The 17,679-nt window shown below is 46.6% G+C and overlaps 1 protein-coding gene across 1 annotated transcript in view; it reads left to right on the forward strand.

Annotated features, from left to right (window-relative positions):
- Positions 1-8,158: 8,158 nt before the first annotated feature.
- Positions 8,159-17,679, forward strand: part of exosc9 (exosome component 9) — a 59,155-nt gene continuing 49,634 nt past the window's right edge. Inside the window, exons 1-2 of the mRNA XM_070865267.1 lie at positions 8,159-8,304; positions 11,399-11,493. Of these exons, the coding sequence (XP_070721368.1) occupies positions 8,239-8,304; positions 11,399-11,493 (161 nt within the window). The 5' untranslated portion in view covers positions 8,159-8,238. The remainder of the gene's footprint in view (positions 8,305-11,398; positions 11,494-17,679) is intronic.

Consider the following 17,679-nt stretch of genomic DNA (forward strand, 5'->3'; position numbering starts at 1 on the left):
AAATTTTTGGTCCTTGAGCCGCGTTGCATATTTCAGCTCTGATTTTTTCACTGAGAAGTAAAGTTCTCACACAGCACTCAAAGTTCCCACACACAACTGGCTCTTTAAAAATGGCCAAATGCAGACCGGGAGCTGTACTAGGCATGCACGCCCATAGCAGTCATGTAAAAATGGGCATTTTCTTTCGCACAAGGAGGGGCATCGTTTTATTGGCGCAGACATTAGGCTCCACCCCCCGAAACTAAAGGACAGGCTGTGCGGCGCCAATTTCAAAAATTAGAATGGGGAAACTAGCAAATTATTTTTTTTGAGTTGTCGGGGCAAAAAAAACAGGTGTAACTCTTGAAATACGCCAAAAAACAGCATTGGGAAAATTGAGCCTTAGGTCCGTAGCCCTGAATATTATGGCTCATTGGGCCCAAATTTCTCCAGCCCCCTAGAGCGGCATTGTTAGCCGTGCTACGCCGATTTGTGGGACAAAAAACGCGCCGAAAATTTACCTCTTAATTTGGCCGCTCCTTCATCGTTCTGGTCCCGTGGCGTGGTGCTGCAGAGCCTGCGGGGGGGCGGAGCTTTGGCCGCGCTTGCTCAGCGCTGCTGGCGGGGGGGCGGGGCTTGGGCCCAGCATCTCGAGTGTCGGCAGGGAGACGCATGTCCGCTTCAGCAATGTGCGTTTCCGCAATGGAGCAGGAAGCTTGGCAATCGGTCAATTAAAGGGAGAGCATCCTCAGTACCTCAGCAGCATTGGCAATGGACCATATATAAAGGTAAGGTGTGAATAATGATTTTTGGGTGCTGAGGGAGTGGAAAGGAGTGCTGCATAGGTGGAAGAAAGGTGAGAACTGTGATTTTTCAAGATAACCTGAATGTAAATCCAATACACCAATGACGCAAGAGCGTGCAACAAGAACAAAGAATTTCCTCCTAGAAAAAATTCTGGAAGATTCGTCAAGCATGATTTCCCTTTCATAAATCCATGCTGACTTGGACGGATCCTGTCACTGCTTTCCAAATGCACTGCTATTTCAAATTCAATCATTGATTCCAACATTTTCCCCACCACCGATATCAGGCTAACCGGTCTATAATTCCCCGTTTTCTCTCTCCCTCCTTTTTTAAAAAGTGATGTTACATTAGCTACCCTCCAGTCCATAGGAACTGATCCAGAGTCAATAGAATGTTGGAAAATGATCACCAATGCATCCACTATTTCTAGGGCCACTTTCTTAAGTACTCTGGGATGCAGCCTATCAAGCCCTGGGGATTTATCGGCCTTCAATCCCATCAATTTCCCTAACACAATTTCCTGACTAATAAGGATTTCCTTCAGTTCCTCCTTTTCGTTACACCCTCGAACCCCTAGTATTTCCGGAAGGTTCCGGACGTTGGTCAAGTAGTGAGCGTAAGTAATATCTTCATCTTTAAATGGAATTGCAATTGTATATGTCCCACCCATCAGAAGTGCACCATGTGTGAAAAGTTATATTTTCATCTTTTCAGAAGAAATTGATCCACAACAAAAAGGAAAGACTTAGAACAGGATGAGTGTTGCCAACTATCACCCCTGGAACACTGGGTTCCTGCCTTGCTGAGTCGCATTTGCAGAAAAAGAATCAGCTCTGCACAAGCTGGACCCACATGCGAGGATGAGGGTGAGTCATTAAAATGCATCGTCGCCCTTCAAATCAACCTGCTGACTGGCCTGCTACGCGTGAGACTACTCATGCCAACCATCCTGCCCCCTTCTGTGTTGCTAATCATTTGATTGTTCTGTTGTATTTTGCAGAAGACGACAATCCTGAACATCCTGCAGATCCACCAGAAGATCCAGATGCATGCGCTCCAGACCAAGGTGGGTGGGGGGAGGAGGGGACCATGGAAATGTGTTCACGGGAGAATGCTGATCATGATATAGATCAGTCCACAGTACAGGGCATCACACTGCCAGAAACCTCCAGGAGCACCGCAGCAACATTCCATGATTTCACACCTTTCGAGGTTGCGGGTCCCAGTGGCGGTGGTGAAATGCATGTTGGAACACCCAGTGCTCCAGCTTGCAGCTCGCACTGGAGGGGTGCCACTAGGCAGACCTACGGCGAGGGGAAGGAGAAGCCAACTAGTCTCTCCTGAGCTGCAGCCTTCATCAGATGTTAATCAGGTTATGTCATTGGGTGAGGAGACCAATGCCCTTACAAGATCACTCGTGATGACCGTCAGTGGGGTGCGTGATGAGGTAGCGACACTGTCGGGAGAAATATCAGCACTGAGACAGGAACTGAGGGCGTGCATTTCAGAGGGTGTGCAAACGATGGCAGATACCATAAGGGAGCTAGCTGCTGCAATAAGGGCACAAAGGCCGGATACTCAAATGCCACTCCCATTTCACTCTCTCAGGCAGTCTCTCTCTTTCTCTCTCAGGCAGTCTCTCTCTCTCGCTCTCTCAGGCAGTCTCTCTCTAAGGCAGTCTCTCTCTCTCTCTCGCTCTCTCAGGCAGTCTCTCTCTCTCTCTCGCTCTCAGTCTCTCTCTCTCGCTCTCAGACAGTCTCTCTCTCTCTCGCTCTCTCATGCAGTCTCTCTCTCTCTCTCTCGGCACCCCACTAGTTTCAGTTTGCCAAACTGAAAATGATCCATTTATCCCAACTCTCTGCTTTCTTTTAGTTTGCTAATCATCCATCCATATATTATTCATATTCCTGGGACATTGGAACCGGTTCTGGGGGAGGTGGGACCAGTACAAACCGGACGGTCTGCACCTGGGCAGGACTGGAACCAATGTCCTAGGGGGAATGTTTGCTAGTGCTGTTGGGGAGGAGTTAAACTAATATGGCAGAGGGATGGGAACCTATGCAGGGAGACAGAGGGAAACAAAATGGAGTCAGAAGCAAAATATAGAAAGGATAATAGTAAAAGTGGAGGGCGTCGAGAGAGGCGGGAGTCGGCGAGAGGCAGCGGCCTATAAAGGCTCAGCAGTCGGGCAGTCCGGGGAGCGTCGAGAGAGGCGGGAGTCGGCGAGAGGCAGCGGCCTATAAAGGCTCAGCAGTCGGGCAGTCCGGGGAGCGTCGAGAGAGGCGGGAGTCAGCGAGAGGCAGCGGCCTATAAAGGCTCAGCAGTCGGGCAGTCCGGGGAGCGTCGAGAGAGGCGGGAGTCGGCGAGAGGCAGCGGCCTATAAAGGCTCAGCAGTCGGGCAGTCCGGGGAGCGTCGAGAGAGGCGGGAGTCAGCGAGAGGCAGCGGCCTATAAAGGCTCAGCAGTCGGGCAGTCCGGGGAGCGTCGAGAGAGGCGGGAGTCAGCGAGAGGCAGCGGCCTATAAAGGCTCAGCAGTCGGGCAGTCCGGGGAGCGTCGAGAGAGGCGTCTTTGTGCAGCTCCAGCCTGGAGAGAAAGCAAAAAAGTAGAAAGAAATCAAACAGTGACGTCACAGTCAAGGGGGTAAGTGATTGGCTGGTGATTGGTAAGTAGTTTTTTTTTTTCTTTTTTATATCAGTAAGTAACCTGTTAACATTGTTGTTGCCAAATTAAGTGTATCTAAAGGTTAAGTCATGGCAGGAGAGCTCGGACACGTGTTATGCTCCTCCTGTACTATGTGGGAACTCAGGGACGCTTCCAGTGTCCCTGACAACTATGTCTGCAGGAAGTGTATCCGCCTCCAGCTCCTGATGGACCGCGTTGCGGAATTGGAGCTAAAGGTGGATTCACTCTGGAGCATCCACGATGCTGAGAATGATGTGAATAGCACATGTAGCGAGTTGGTCTTACCGCAGGTAAAGGGTCCACAGCCAAATAGAGAATGGCAGACCAACAGGAAGAGCAGTGCAAGGAAGGTAGTGCAGGGCTCCCCTGCAGTCATCCCCCTGCAAAACAGATACACCGCTTTGAGTACTGTTGAGGGGGATGACTCATCAGGAGAGGGCAGCAGCAGCCAAGTTCATGGCACCGTGGCTGGCTCTGCTGCACAGGAGGGCAGGAAAAAGAGTGGGAGAGCAATAGTGATAGGGGATTCAATTGTAAGGGGAATAGATAGGCATTTCTGCGGCCGCATCCGAGACTCCAGGATGGTATGTTGCCTCCCTGGTGCAAGGGTCAAGGATGTATCGGAGCGGGTGCAGGACATTCTGAAAAGGGAGGGTGAACAGCCAGTTGTCATGGTGCACATAGGTACCAATGACATAGGTAAAAAATGGGATGAGGTCCTACGAGACGAATTTAGGGAACTAGGAGTTAAATTAAAAAGTAGGACCTCAAAAGTAGTAATCTCAGGATTGCTACCAGTGTCAATGGGAAACAAAGAGATGGCAGACCAACTGAACCAATACTTTGGTTCTGTCTTCAAAAAGGAGGATACAAATAATCTTACGAAGGTACTAGGGGACAGTGGGTCTAGTAAGAAGGAGGAACTGAAGGATATCCATATTAGGTGGGAAATTGTGTTCGGGAAATTGATGGGATTGAAGGCGATAAATCCCCGGGGCCTGATAGTCTGCATCCCAGAGTACTCAAGGAAGTGGCCCTAGAAATAGTGGATGCATTGGCGATCATTTTCCAACAGTCTATAGACTCTGGATCAGTTCATTTGGACTGGAGGGTAGCTAATGTAACACCACTTTTCAAAAAAGGAGAGAGAAAACGGGTAATTATAGACCGGATAGCCTGACTTCAGTAGTGGGGAAAATGTTGGAATCAATCATTAAGGATGAAATAGCAGTGCATTTGGATAGCAGTGACAAGATCGGACCAAGTCAGCATGGACTTATGAAAGGGAAATCATGCTTGACGAATCTTCTGGAATTTTTTGAGGATGTAACTAGCAGAGTGGACAAGGGAAAACCAGTGGATGTAGTATATTTGGACTTTCAAAAAGCTTTTGACAAGGTCCCGCACAAGAGATTGGTGTGCAAAATCAAAGCGCATGGTATCGGGGGTAATGTACTGGCATGGATAGAGAACTGGTTGGCAGGCAGGAAGCAGAGGGTCGGGATAAACGGGTCCTTTTCAGAATGGCAGGCAGTGACTAGTGGAGTGCCACAGGGCTCAGTGCTGGGACCCCAGCTCTTTACAATATACATTAACGATTTAGATGAAAGAATAGAGTGTAATATCTAAGTTTGCGTTTGACACTAAACTGGGTGGCGGTGTGAGTTGTGAGGAGGACGCTAAAAGGCTGCAGGGTGACTTGGACAGGTTAGGTGAGTGAGCAAATGCATGGCAGATGCAGTATAATGTGGATAAATGTGAGGTTATCCATTTTGGGGGCAAAAATACGAAGACAGAATATTATCTGAATGCGGCAGATTAGTAAAAGGGGAGGTGCAACGAGATCTGGGTGTCATGGTTCATCAGTCACTGAAAGTGGGCACGCAGGTGGTAAAGAAGGCAAATGGTATGTTGGCATTCATAGCTAGGGGATTTGAATATAGGAGAAGGGAGGTCTTAATGCAGTTGTACTTAGTGAGTCTTCACCTGGAATATTGTGTTCAGTTTTGGTCTCCTAGTCTGAGGAAGGATGTTCTTGCTATTGAATGCAGCGAAGGTTCACCAGACTGATTCCAGGGATGGCTGGGCTGTCATAATAAGGAGAGACTGGATCAATTGGGCCTTTATTCACTGGAGTTTAGAAGGATGAGAGGAGATCTCATAGAAACGTATAAGATTCGGACGGGACTGGACAGGTTAGATGCGTGAAGAATGTTCCCGATGTTGGGGAAGTCCAAAACCAGGGGACATAGTCTTAGGATAAGGGGTAGGCCATTTAGGACTGAGATGAGGAGAAACTTCTTCACTCAAAGAGTTATTAACCTGTGGAATTCCTGACCACAGGGAGTTGTTGAGGCCAGTTCATTGGATATATTCAAGAGGGAGTTAGATATGGCCCTTACGGCTAAAGGGATCAAGGAGAGAAAGCAGGAAAGGGGTACTGAAGGAATGATCAGCCATGATCTTATTGAATGGTAGTTCAGGCTCGAATTGATCATGGACTCAGCTCCACTTCCCCATCTGCTCCCCATAGCCCCTTATTCCCTTATCGTTTAAGAAACTGTCTATTTCTCTCTTACATTTATTTAATGTCCCAGCTTCCAAAGCTCTCTGAGGCAATGAATTCCACAGATTTACAACCCTCTGAGAGAAGAAATTTCTCCTCATCTCTGTTTTAAATGGGCAGTCCCTTATTCTAACATCATGTTCTCTAGTTCTAGTCTCCCCCATCAGTGGAACCATCCTCTCTGTATCCACTTTGTCAAGCCCCCTCATAATTTCTCTCACTCATTATCTCTCTCTCTCACACACTCTCAGATACACATTCTCTCTCTCTCTCACTCACTCATGCTCACAATCTTGCTCTCTCACACTCACAATCTCTTTCTCTCTCACTCTCTCTCTTTCTCTCACTCTCTCTCTCAAACTCTCTCTCTTTTTCTCTCACTGTCTCTCACTCTCTCTTTCTCTCACTCTCTCACACGCTTTACCTATCTCTCACACACTCTTTCTCACATTTTATCTCTCTCTCTCACATCATCATCATCATAGGCAGTCCCTCCTGAAGTGAGTTCTTTGGTGGCTGAACAGTCCAATACAAGAGTCACAGACTCTGTCACAGGTGGGAAAGATAGTCGTCGAGGGAAGGGATGGGTGGGACTGGTTAGCCGCACACTCTTTCCGCTGTCTGCGATTGATTTCTGCATGCTCTTGGCGTTGAGACTCGAGGTGCTCAGCGCCCTCTCGGATGCACTTCCTCCACTTAGGACGGTCTTGGGCCAGGGACTCCCAGGTATCAGTGGGGATGTTGCACTTTATCAGGGAGGCTTTGAGTGTCCTTGTAGCGTTTCCGCTGCCCATCTTTGGCTCGTTTGCCATGAAGGAGCTCCGAGTAGAGCACTTGCTTTGGGAGTTTCGTGTCTGGCATGCAGACTATGTGGCCTGCCCAGCCGAGCTGATCGTGTGTGATCAGTGCTTCAATGCTGGGGATGTTAGCCTGAATGAGGACACTGATGTTAGTGCGCCTGTCTTCCCAGGGGATTTGTAGGATCTTGAGGCGACATCGTTGGTGATATTTCTCCAGCAACTTGAGATGTCTACTGTACATGGTCCATGTCTCTGAGCCATACAGGAGGGCAGGTATTACTACAGCCCTGTAGACCATGAGCTTGGTGGCAGTTCTGATGGCCTGGTCTTCAAACATTCTTTTCCTCAGGCGACTGAAGGCTGCACTGGTGCACTGGAGGTGGTGTTGGATTGCGTTGTCGATGCCTGCTCTTGTTGATAGGAGGCTCCCGAGATATGGGAAGTGTTCCACGGTGTCCAGGGCCGTGCCATGGATCTTGATGACTGGGGGGCAGTGCTGTGCGGTGAGGACAGGCTGGTGGAGGATCTTTGTCTTACGGATGTTTAGCGTAAGGCCCATGCTTTCGTACGCCTCAGTAAATACGTTGACTATGTCCTGTAGTGCAGCCTCTGTATGTGCGCAGACGCAGGCATCGTCCGCATACTTTAGCTCAACGACAGAGGTTGGGGTGGTCTTGGATCTGGCCTGGAGATGGCGAAGGTTGAACAGGTTCTCACTGGTTCTGTAGTTCAGTTCCACTCCAACGGGAAGCTTGTTGACTGTGAGGTGGAGCATGGCGTCGAGAAAGATTAAGAGAGTTGGAGCAATGACGCAGCCCTGTTTGGCCCCGGTCCGGATGTGGATTGGGTCTGTGATGGATCCGTTGGTAAGGATCACAGCCTGCATGTCGTCGTGGGGCAGGCGGAGGATGGTGATGAACTTTTGGGGGCATCCGAAACGGAGGAGGACACTCCAAAGACCCTCGCAGTTTTGACTGTCTCTCTCACACACTCTCTCACTCACTATCTCTCACACACAATCTCTCTCATTCCACCTCACACTCACTCGCTCACGCTCTCATCATAGACACACACTTTCTCTCTCATACTCTCTCACATTCTATCTACCTATCTATCACACAGTCTCTCTCTCACACACACATTTTCTTTCTTTCTAACTAACTAACTATCACTCTCACTCTCAAACTCTATCTCACTCTCTCTTAATCTCTCTCACACTATCTACCACACAGTCTCTCTCTCACACTCTCTATCTCACTCATATTCTATCACACACTCTTATCTCTCTCACTCACTCGGGCCTGTTGCGCCTCGCGACCTGTCGCCGGCCCATGACGTCAAAAGCGGCGACATGCCGCGCAGGTCGGCGGTTTGAGCGGCTTGCGGGTTCAGGCGGCGGTGGGAATGCGGGACACTCCGTTATCAAACTGCGAGAGGCAGTTCATCCTCCAGGCCATCGCCGAGAGACAGGTGAGGATCGGCCCCAGCTTTAGGCTTTCATTGTTCAGGGAATCTGCCGCCAGCTGACGTTCCATCAATGGAGTCCGGCTCGGGAGCAGTGTCCGTGACCCCCGCCGCCCCCTCCCCGGTCTCCGTGCCCCACCCCGTGTCTGCCGGGGGGCTCTATCTCAGTACACTGTGTGAGCCGGGGGCTCTGTCCCGATGCCCCGTGTGAGCTGGGGTCTCTACAGCATGGGTGCTCGTGTGTCACTGTGCCCGTGCATGCTGCTCCATGTGTTCTTTACGACATAATGAAGCCCATTGAAAGCTATTTTATAGAAGTGCAAAGATGGTACCAAATATAATAGTTAGAAATCATGAAGACCCAGTGCCGCCGCTAAATAAATGTAATAGAATGACCGGCGCCTATTCCCCATTATCATGATCCTCAGTTGTAAACTGCAAGCTGCCGGTGCTTGTGATCGGGGTTTTTGGTCTCTCTTACGCCAAACTTTAGCTGCATTCCTTTTGTTCCTGCCCAGCAGCAACTTTTCCTCATAACTCTGTCTTTTGACATCCGGGATCAGCCTCATGACTCTTCTTTGCACTGCCTCCTGTGCCGAATATCTCTTTGTCAGTAATCAGAATTCAGCACAACCCAAGTTGTGCTCCGACCACAGCACTATAATAGTTGAATCATGGCCATCTCTGACTTTTATTCTATTGTTTTGGTTACGTAGAAGAAGAAAGAACTTGGATTTATATAGCACCTTTCACGACTTCAGAACACCTCAAAATGCGTAATAGCCAATGGAAGTACTTTTGAAGTTTAGTCACTGTTGTAGGGAAACATAGCAGGCAATTTGTGCACAGCAAGGTCCCACAAACAGCAATGAGATAGATGACCAGGTAATCTGTTTGTGATGTTGGTTGAGGGATAAATGTTGGTTGAGGGATAAATGTTGGCCAGGACACGGAGAAAAGTGCTCTGCACTTCTTCCAATAGTGCCATCCGAAAGATAGCACCTCCAACACTGCAGCACTACCTCAGTACTGTATCACAGTAGTTCAACATTCTGTTGACTTTGTTGATTGCTGCTCTGTGTTGGTTGGCCACGTTCAACGGCAACTCTATTAAGGCTCTTGAATCTCTTTCCTTCAACGCCATTTATGGAGTATGTGTCTCCCCTTTTTCCTTGTATGTATTACTTTATGTTGGTCAGCATTAAGTTTCATCTGTTATTGTTCTACCTACATGCATGTTTAGTCAACTCAGTTTGTAATTTCTGAGCTGTCTTCCTTTTCCACTGCCCCTTAGTTTGGTATCATCTGGAATTTGACCATTTTGTATTGAGTTTCTAAAACCAAGTCATTGATATAAATTAGATACAGTCGTGGTCCCAAGACTAAGCCATGGGGGCAACTGACTCTGCTTCACCACTTCAAGGGCTCAAAATTGGCCAGGAGTTGCTCTGTTTTTTTTGAGCAACTTGATTTTTCTGGAGTATCTTAAAAATCCACATTTTGCACATTCAATTTGCGCCAGTGTAAGTGAGTTAGTTAGGATTTTAACGTTTTTTTTCCAAAAGGGGGCGTTGCCATCCACCTACGCCCATTTTGGCCATTTAGGCCACTTTGGCCAGCTAATAGTTACTCCAAACTAACTTAGGCCAGCGTATGTGGCCACTTGTGAAAACCCTTGCGGAGAGTTAAGAAATCAGCGCAAGTAGGTCCATCGGAGGCCAGCAGAACTTAATGACTTGACTAAAGAATGTGAATAGGATCAAATAGCTAGACAGGACATCATATGACAAACTTCGCAAAGTTAATTTACTGTACAACAGAAGCATTCATGGAAGCTTAAACTACAAAAATAAAAGAAGTAAAAGATAGTTGAATTAAATTACCCTAATCTCTCAACTAATTTAAACAACTATTTGTTTGCAATGATTATACCGGGCCAAAATTGAACCTATATTATCTAAATAAAGTCTGCTTCAATAAATAAGATATTCTCTCAGTGTTCCTCTGTCACTTATGTTCTTCTTTCAAAATAGCACCAGGTAAATAGGCTTGACAAATGGTCACCACTATTCACAAGAGACAAAACATATTTACATAAATTTAAAAAAATATGCAAATAAATAGGAGTAAGTAAGTTCTACCCTACCTTCATCTTCAGCCCGGGAAGGCAGCGGGCCGGCCTGTGCGGTAGACCACTCGGCCTGGGATAGGGGCGGGACGCACCAACAGCTGGTCTGATGATGATGACCGGGTCCCACGCTGCAGCACGCACACTGAGAAGATGGGGGCAGGAGCTACTGTGCATGCGCGCACACTCCAACGTGCATGTGCAGCCATCCCGGCACTCTTTTCAGCGCAGGAAGCTGGCTCTGCCCCTGACCTGACTGGCCACGCTGCGCGAAGACCTAGGAGAGGGGAGAGGCCGGACAGCATCCAAAGTGGGGACCGATTTTTTGGGGGGGAGCACTTTTCCATGCAGAAAATCGGTGAGTGCGCTGAAAAAAGGGGTGGGCCAATTTTGAGCCCCAAGAAATTCCTCTAATATGCAAGTATCCATTGTGTTCTACTTTTCAGCAATTTCTTATCAATTTACAAAATTTATCCTGAATCCCCACATCATTCAGCTTTCATATGGAACCTTTTCAGATGATTTTTGGAAGTCTGGCTACACCACATCATAGAGTTTTCCACAGTCCACATGTGTTACCACTTCCTCAAAGAAGTCTAGAGATTTGTCAGGCAACATCTTCCCATTCTGAGTATATCTTGACTGTCATTTATGTAATGTCCTCCAGATGCCCCAAAGTGGTTCATTGCCCATTAATTAATTTTACAGTGTAGTCACTCTTGTTTTAAAGGTAAATATGGCAGCTAATTTATGCACAGCAAGGCATCATAAACAGTAATGAGATGAATGACTAGCTATCCACCACCTTATTGGGCAGTGCATTCCAAATCCTAACCATTCGTTGTACAAAAAAAATTGCTATAAAATCCAAGCCATAACCTATCATAAGGATGGAATTTTGTTGTAGAACTCCCATAAACTAAAGTCAATTTGTTTTAAATGTGACTGATCCCCTGTATTTTTAATCAACAGCGTCTTGATGGAAGACAGACATACGACTATAGAAATATCAAGATAACATTTGGAACTGAATATGGCTGTTGTATTGTGGAACTGGGTAAAACAAGGTAACAAAATCAATTTGTCAGAACAGAGCTGTAGTTCATCATTTCACAGAGTCTGAAAATGTGTTTTTTTGTGGCATTTGTTCTCTTTTAATGCCTTAAACCTGACCTGTTAACTGTTGAGGGAGGTTGAGATGCATTGTGCCAGTGTTGCAGCGCTGTGGCATTGGGCGACCAAGATTTGATTTTCTTTCTCTCCCGTCCTCCCTCAGCAGCTAGCTGTGCTGCATTGGGGAGGCACCCCCTGGAGGGAGGGGAGGGGAAAGGGTACTGTTGCAAGCTTCCTTCCCATCATCTCAGTGTTGCCAGCAGATGCCTTAGGCAAGTCAGCCATCTGTCTTGCTGTCATAGGAGATGCATGGCCTGGCGAGACTAGAGCATAGTGGGTGGGGGGTGATGATGTTTCGAGGAAAGGGAAAAAATGACCTGCAGTCCATAAATATGCAACTTTAAAACTGTGCTGGACTTGTTCCATTCTCCCAGTGGGTGGTGATATCAAACATGGTATGCTGTTGACTTAATTTTGTAACTCTCCAAAGGTGTACACACACACACTTTCCCATCTTTGGAAAATGGTACATGGATACTGAAAATGTGAAACTCACAACTGCACTAGCATTAAAGTATAACAGTTGTACAGGTACTGCAGGAATATGCCACACCCACCAAAGGGCAAAAAACGTTAGTGGGAGTTGTGTACAGACCTCCAAACAGTAGTAGTGATGTTGGGGAGGGCATCAAACATGAAATTAGGGGTGCGTGCAATAAAGGTGCAGCAGTTATAATGGGTGACTTTAATATGCACATAGATTGGGCTAACCAAACTGGAAGCAATACGGTGGAGGAAGATTTCCTGGAGTGCATAAGGGATGGTTTTTTAGACCAATATGTCGAGGAATCAACTAGGGGGGAGGCCATCTTAGACTGGGTATTGTGTAATGAGAGAGGATTAATTAGCAATCTCGTTGTGCGAGGCCCCTTGGGGAAGAGTGACCATAATATGGTGGAATTCTGCATTAGGATGGAGAATGAAACAGTTAATTCAGAGACCATGGTCCAGAACTTAAAGAAGGCTAACTTTGAAGGTATGAGGCGTGAATTGGCTAGGATAGATTGGCGAATGATACTGAAGGGGTTGACTGTGGATGGGCAATGGCAGACATTTAGAGACCGCATGGATGAACTACAACAATTGTACATTCCTGTCTGGCGTAAAAATAAAAAAGGGAAGGTGGCTCAACCATGGCTATCAAGGGAAATCAGGGCTAGTATTAAAGCCAAGGAAGTGGCATACAAATTGGCCAGAAATAGCAGTGAACCCGGGGACTGGGAGAAATCTAGAACTCAGCAGAGGAGGACAAAGGGTTTGATTAGGGCAGGGAAAATGGAGTACGAGAAGAAGCTTGCAGGGAACATTAAGACGGATTGCAAAAGTTTCTGTAGATATGTAAAGAGAAAAAGGTTAGTAAAGACAAACGTAGGTCCCCTGCAGTCAGAATCAGGGGAAGTCATAACTGGGAACAAAGAAATGGCGGACAAATTGAACAAGTACTTTGGTTCGGTATTCACTAAGGAGGACACAAACAACCTTCCGGATATAAAAGGGGTCGGAGGGTCTAGTAAGGAGGAGGAACTGAGGGAAATCCTTATTAGTCGGGAAATTGTGTTGGGGAAATTGATGGGATTGAAGGCCGATAAATCCCCAGGGCCTGATGGACTGCATCCCTGAGTACTTAAGGAGGTGGCCTTGGAAATAGTGGATGCATTGACAGTCATTTTCCAACATTCCATTGACTCTGGATCAGTTCCTATAGAGTGGAGGGTAGCCAATGTAACCCCACTTTTTAAAAAAGGAGGGAGAGAGATAACAGGGAATTATAGACCAGTCAGCCTGACATCGGTAGTGGGTAAAATGATGGAATCAATTATTAAGGATGTCATAGCAGTGGTGACATGATAGGTCCAAGTCAGCATGGATTTGTGAAAGGGAAATCATGCTTGACAAATCTTCTGGAATTTTTTGAGTATGTTTCCAGTAGAGTGGACAAGGGAGAACCAGTTGATGTGGTATATTTGGACTTTCAGAAGGCTTTCGACAAGGTCCCACACAAGAGATTAATGTGCAAAGTTAAATCACATGGGATTGGGGGTAGTGTGCTGACATGGATTGAGAACTGGTTGTCAGACAGGAAGCAAAGAGTAGGAGTAAATGGGGACTTTTCAGAATGGCAGGCAGTGACTAGTGGGGTACCGCAAGGTTCTGTGCTGGGGCCCCAGCTGTTTACACTGTACATTAATGATTTAGACGAGGGGATTAAATGTAGTATCTCCAAATTTGCGGATGACACTAAGTTGGGTGGCAGTGTGAGCTGCGAGAAGGATGCTATGAGGCTGCAGAGTGACTTGGATAGGTTAGGTGAGTGGGCAAATGAATGGCAGATGAAGTATAATGTGGATAAATGTGAGGTTATCCACTTTGGTGGTAAAAACAGAGAGACAGACTATTATCTGAATGGTGACACATTAGGAAAAGGGAAGGTGCAAAGAAACCTGGGTGTCATGGTACATCAGTCATTGAAGGTTGGCATGCAGGTACAGCAGGCGGTTAAGAAAGCAAATGGCATGTTGGCCTTCATAGCGAGGGGATTTGAGTACAGGGGCAGGGAGGTGTTGCTACAGTTGTACAGGGCCTTGGTGAGGCCACACCTGGAGTATTGTGTACAGTTTTGGTCTCCTAACCTGAGGAAGGACATTCTTGCTATTGAGGGAGTGCAGCGAAGGTTCACCAGACTGATTCCCGGGATGGTGGGACTGACCTATCAAGAAAGACTGGATCAACTGGGCTTGTATTCACTGGAGTTCAGAAGAATGAGAGGGGACCTCATTAAAAACGTTTAAAATTCTGACGGGGTTAGACAGGTTAGATGCAGGAAGAATGTTCCCAATGTTGGGGAAGTCCAGAACCAGGGGACACAGTCTAAGGATAAGGGGTAAGCCATTTAGGACCGAGATGAGGAGGAATTTCTTCACCCAGAGAGTGGTGAACCTGTGGAATTCTCTACCACAGAAAGTTGTTGAGGCCAATTCACTAAATATATTCAATAAGGAGTTAGATGAAGTCCTTACTACTAGGGGGATCAAGGGGTATGGTGAGAAAGCAGGAATGGGGTACTGAAGTTGTATGTTCAGCCATGAACTCATTGAATGGCGGTGCAGGCTAGAAGGGCCGAATGGCCTACTCCTGCACCTATTTTCTATGTTTCTAATTGAAATGTCTGCCTAAAAAAAATGAATGATGTAAATTAACTCTTTATGGACTTGAAGCCAAATCAAATAAAGCTAATGTTTTCATGTTAATATTTTTATAAATTAAGAAGAAATAATTGTATTTTAATACAGTTTAAAAATACATTAGTACCATAGTGCTGTTGGTTTATATTTTGAAAAGTATTGATTTTTAATTAATTCAGCTGGTAATCATTGCCCTCCAAATATAATGTTACAAGTGCAATGAACTGTCACATGCAGCACAACCTCAATGTAATACTTTGTTCCCTTTCTGTCTTTATTTTGTCTTGGTTAGAAGAGAGATTTACTAAATCAGACTTTAAATCTGCTGCAGTAACAAGAAATTGATCTTCAAACTTCATGACCACAGTTAGAGGCATTTAGGGCTAAAAATTGCGTGGCGCCCCATTTGGGGCGATAACTATCACCAGGCGCTACCCAATTCCAGCAGATGCAAACTCTAAATCAAGCACGACCATTTCCCTTGGAGCACTAAACCAGGCAGAAGGGGCGGTAGCGGTGTGCCGGTGCAGCACTGCTGGGATCGGAGGCTCTTGCCCTCCCTTAAAAAGAAGAGCCATTGCTACAATGCAATAAATCGCTTGCCGACGGCAGCCATGATCTGCGACGATCAGCTCCAAGCACTCTTAACAGAATGCAGAGTTGATCAATCGCGGCCAAAGAAAAGCTGAAAAAAAACGTTCAGGGGGTTCAGAAAAGATTTTTTCCCACCTCACTGGCAATCCCTTGAAATACCACTCCCCAAGCAGCCGACCTACCTTACAATACTTCCTGCAGTCGCCCGTGTTGACGCCCGGCGATGCTACAGGAGACGTAACCAAAGTTCGCGTTCGGGGTGCTGCGCACCGGATGGCACAGCAGATCGTGGTGTTAGGAGTTACCGCCGCTAACTGCAAGGCAAGTTCACGGGCGTCTGTACTCTCGCCGTGCCCGGTTGCAGTGCGGTAATGTCCTGTTATCGCCCCCGGAGGCACGAATGGGAGGTGCAAATAAGGCCAATTTCTCCCCCATATCTTCAAAAAATTCACTGGCCTCGTTTACAGTTTATCATCTCTGGCACTGTTGCTTTACACTTAACTGCGCTGATAAGTATCTGTCACTGAAGAAAACATAACATTAACATAGAAACATAGAAAATAAGTGCAGGAGTAGGTCATTCAGCCCTTCGAGCCTGCACCACCATTCAATAAGATCATGGCTGATCATCACCTCAGTATCCCTTTCCTGCTTTCTCTCCATATCCCTTGATCCCTTTAGCCGCAAGGGCCATATCTAACTCCCTCTTGAATATATCCAACGAATTGGCATCAACAACTCTCTGTGGTAGAGAATTCCACAGGTTAACAACTCTCTGAGAGAAGAAGTTTCTCCTCATCTTGGTCCTAAATGGCTTACCCCTTATCCTTAGACTGTGTCCCCTGGTTCTGGACTTCCCCAACATTGGGAACATTCTTCCTGCATCTAACCTGTCCAGTCCTGTCAGTATTTTATATGTTTCTATGAGATTCCCTCTCATTCATCTAAACTCCAGTGAATACAGGCCCAGTCGATCCAGTCTCTCCTCATATGTCAGTCCTGCTATCCCGGGAATCAGTCTGGTGAACCTTTGCTGCACTTCCTCAATAGCAAGAACATCCTTCTTCAGATTAGGAGACCAAAACTGAACGCAATATTCCAGGTGAGGCCTCACCAAGGCCCTGTACAACTGCAATAAGACCTCCCTGCTCCTATACTCAAATCCCCTAGCTATGAAGGCCAACATGCCATTTACCTTCTTCACCGGCTACTGTACCTGCATGCCAGCTTTCAATGACTGATGTACCATGACACTCAGGTCTCGTCCCATTTTCCTAATCTGCCGCCATTCAGATAATATTCTGCGTTCATGTTTTTGCCACCAAAGTGGATAACCTCACATTTATCCACATTATACTGCATCTGCCATGCATTTGCCCACTCACCTAACTGTCCAAGTCACCCGGCAGCCTCTTGGCATCCTCCTCGCAGCTCACACCACCATCCAGCTTAATGTCATCTGCAAACTTGAAGATATTACACTCAATTCCTTCATCTAAATCATTGATGTATATTGTAAATACCTGGGGTCCCAGCACTGAGCCCTGCGGCACCCCACTAGTCACTGCCTGCCATTCTGAAAAGGACCTGTTTATCCCCACTCTCTGCTTCCTGTCTGCCAACCAGTTCTCTATCCACGTCTATACATTACCCCCAATACCATGTGCTTTAATTTTGCTCAACAATCTCTTGTGTGGGCCCTTGTCAAGAGCCTTTTGAAAGTCCAAATACACCACATCCACTGGTTCTCCCTTGTCCACTCTACTAGTTACATCCTCAAAAAATTCTAGAAGATTTGTCAAGCATGATTTCCCTTTCATAAATCCATGCTGACTTGGACCGATCCTGTCACTGCTTTCCAAATGCGCTGCTATTTCATCTTTAATAATTGATACCAACATTTTCCCCGCCACTGATGTCAGGCTAACCAGTCTATAATTCCCCGTTTTCTCTCTCCCTCCTTTCTTAAAAAGTGGTGTTACATTAGCTACCCTCCAGTCCATAGGAACTGATCCAGCGTCGATAGACTGCTGGAAAATGATCACCAATGCATCCAATATTTCTAGGGCCACTTCCTTAAGTACACTAGCATGCAGACTATCAGGCCCTGGGGATTTATCCTTCAATCCCATCAATTTCCCTAACACAATTTCCTGACTAATAAGGATTTCCTTCAGTTCCTCCTCCTCACTGGACCCTCTGTCCTCTAGTATTTCCGGAAGGTTATTTGTGTCTTCCTTCGTGCAGACAGAACCAATGTATTTGTTCAATTGGTCTGCCATTTCTTTGTTCCCTATTATAAAT

Source organism: Pristiophorus japonicus, chromosome 2 (genome assembly GCF_044704955.1).
Source record: "Pristiophorus japonicus isolate sPriJap1 chromosome 2, sPriJap1.hap1, whole genome shotgun sequence".
Lineage (NCBI taxonomy): Eukaryota > Metazoa > Chordata > Chondrichthyes > Pristiophoridae > Pristiophorus > Pristiophorus japonicus.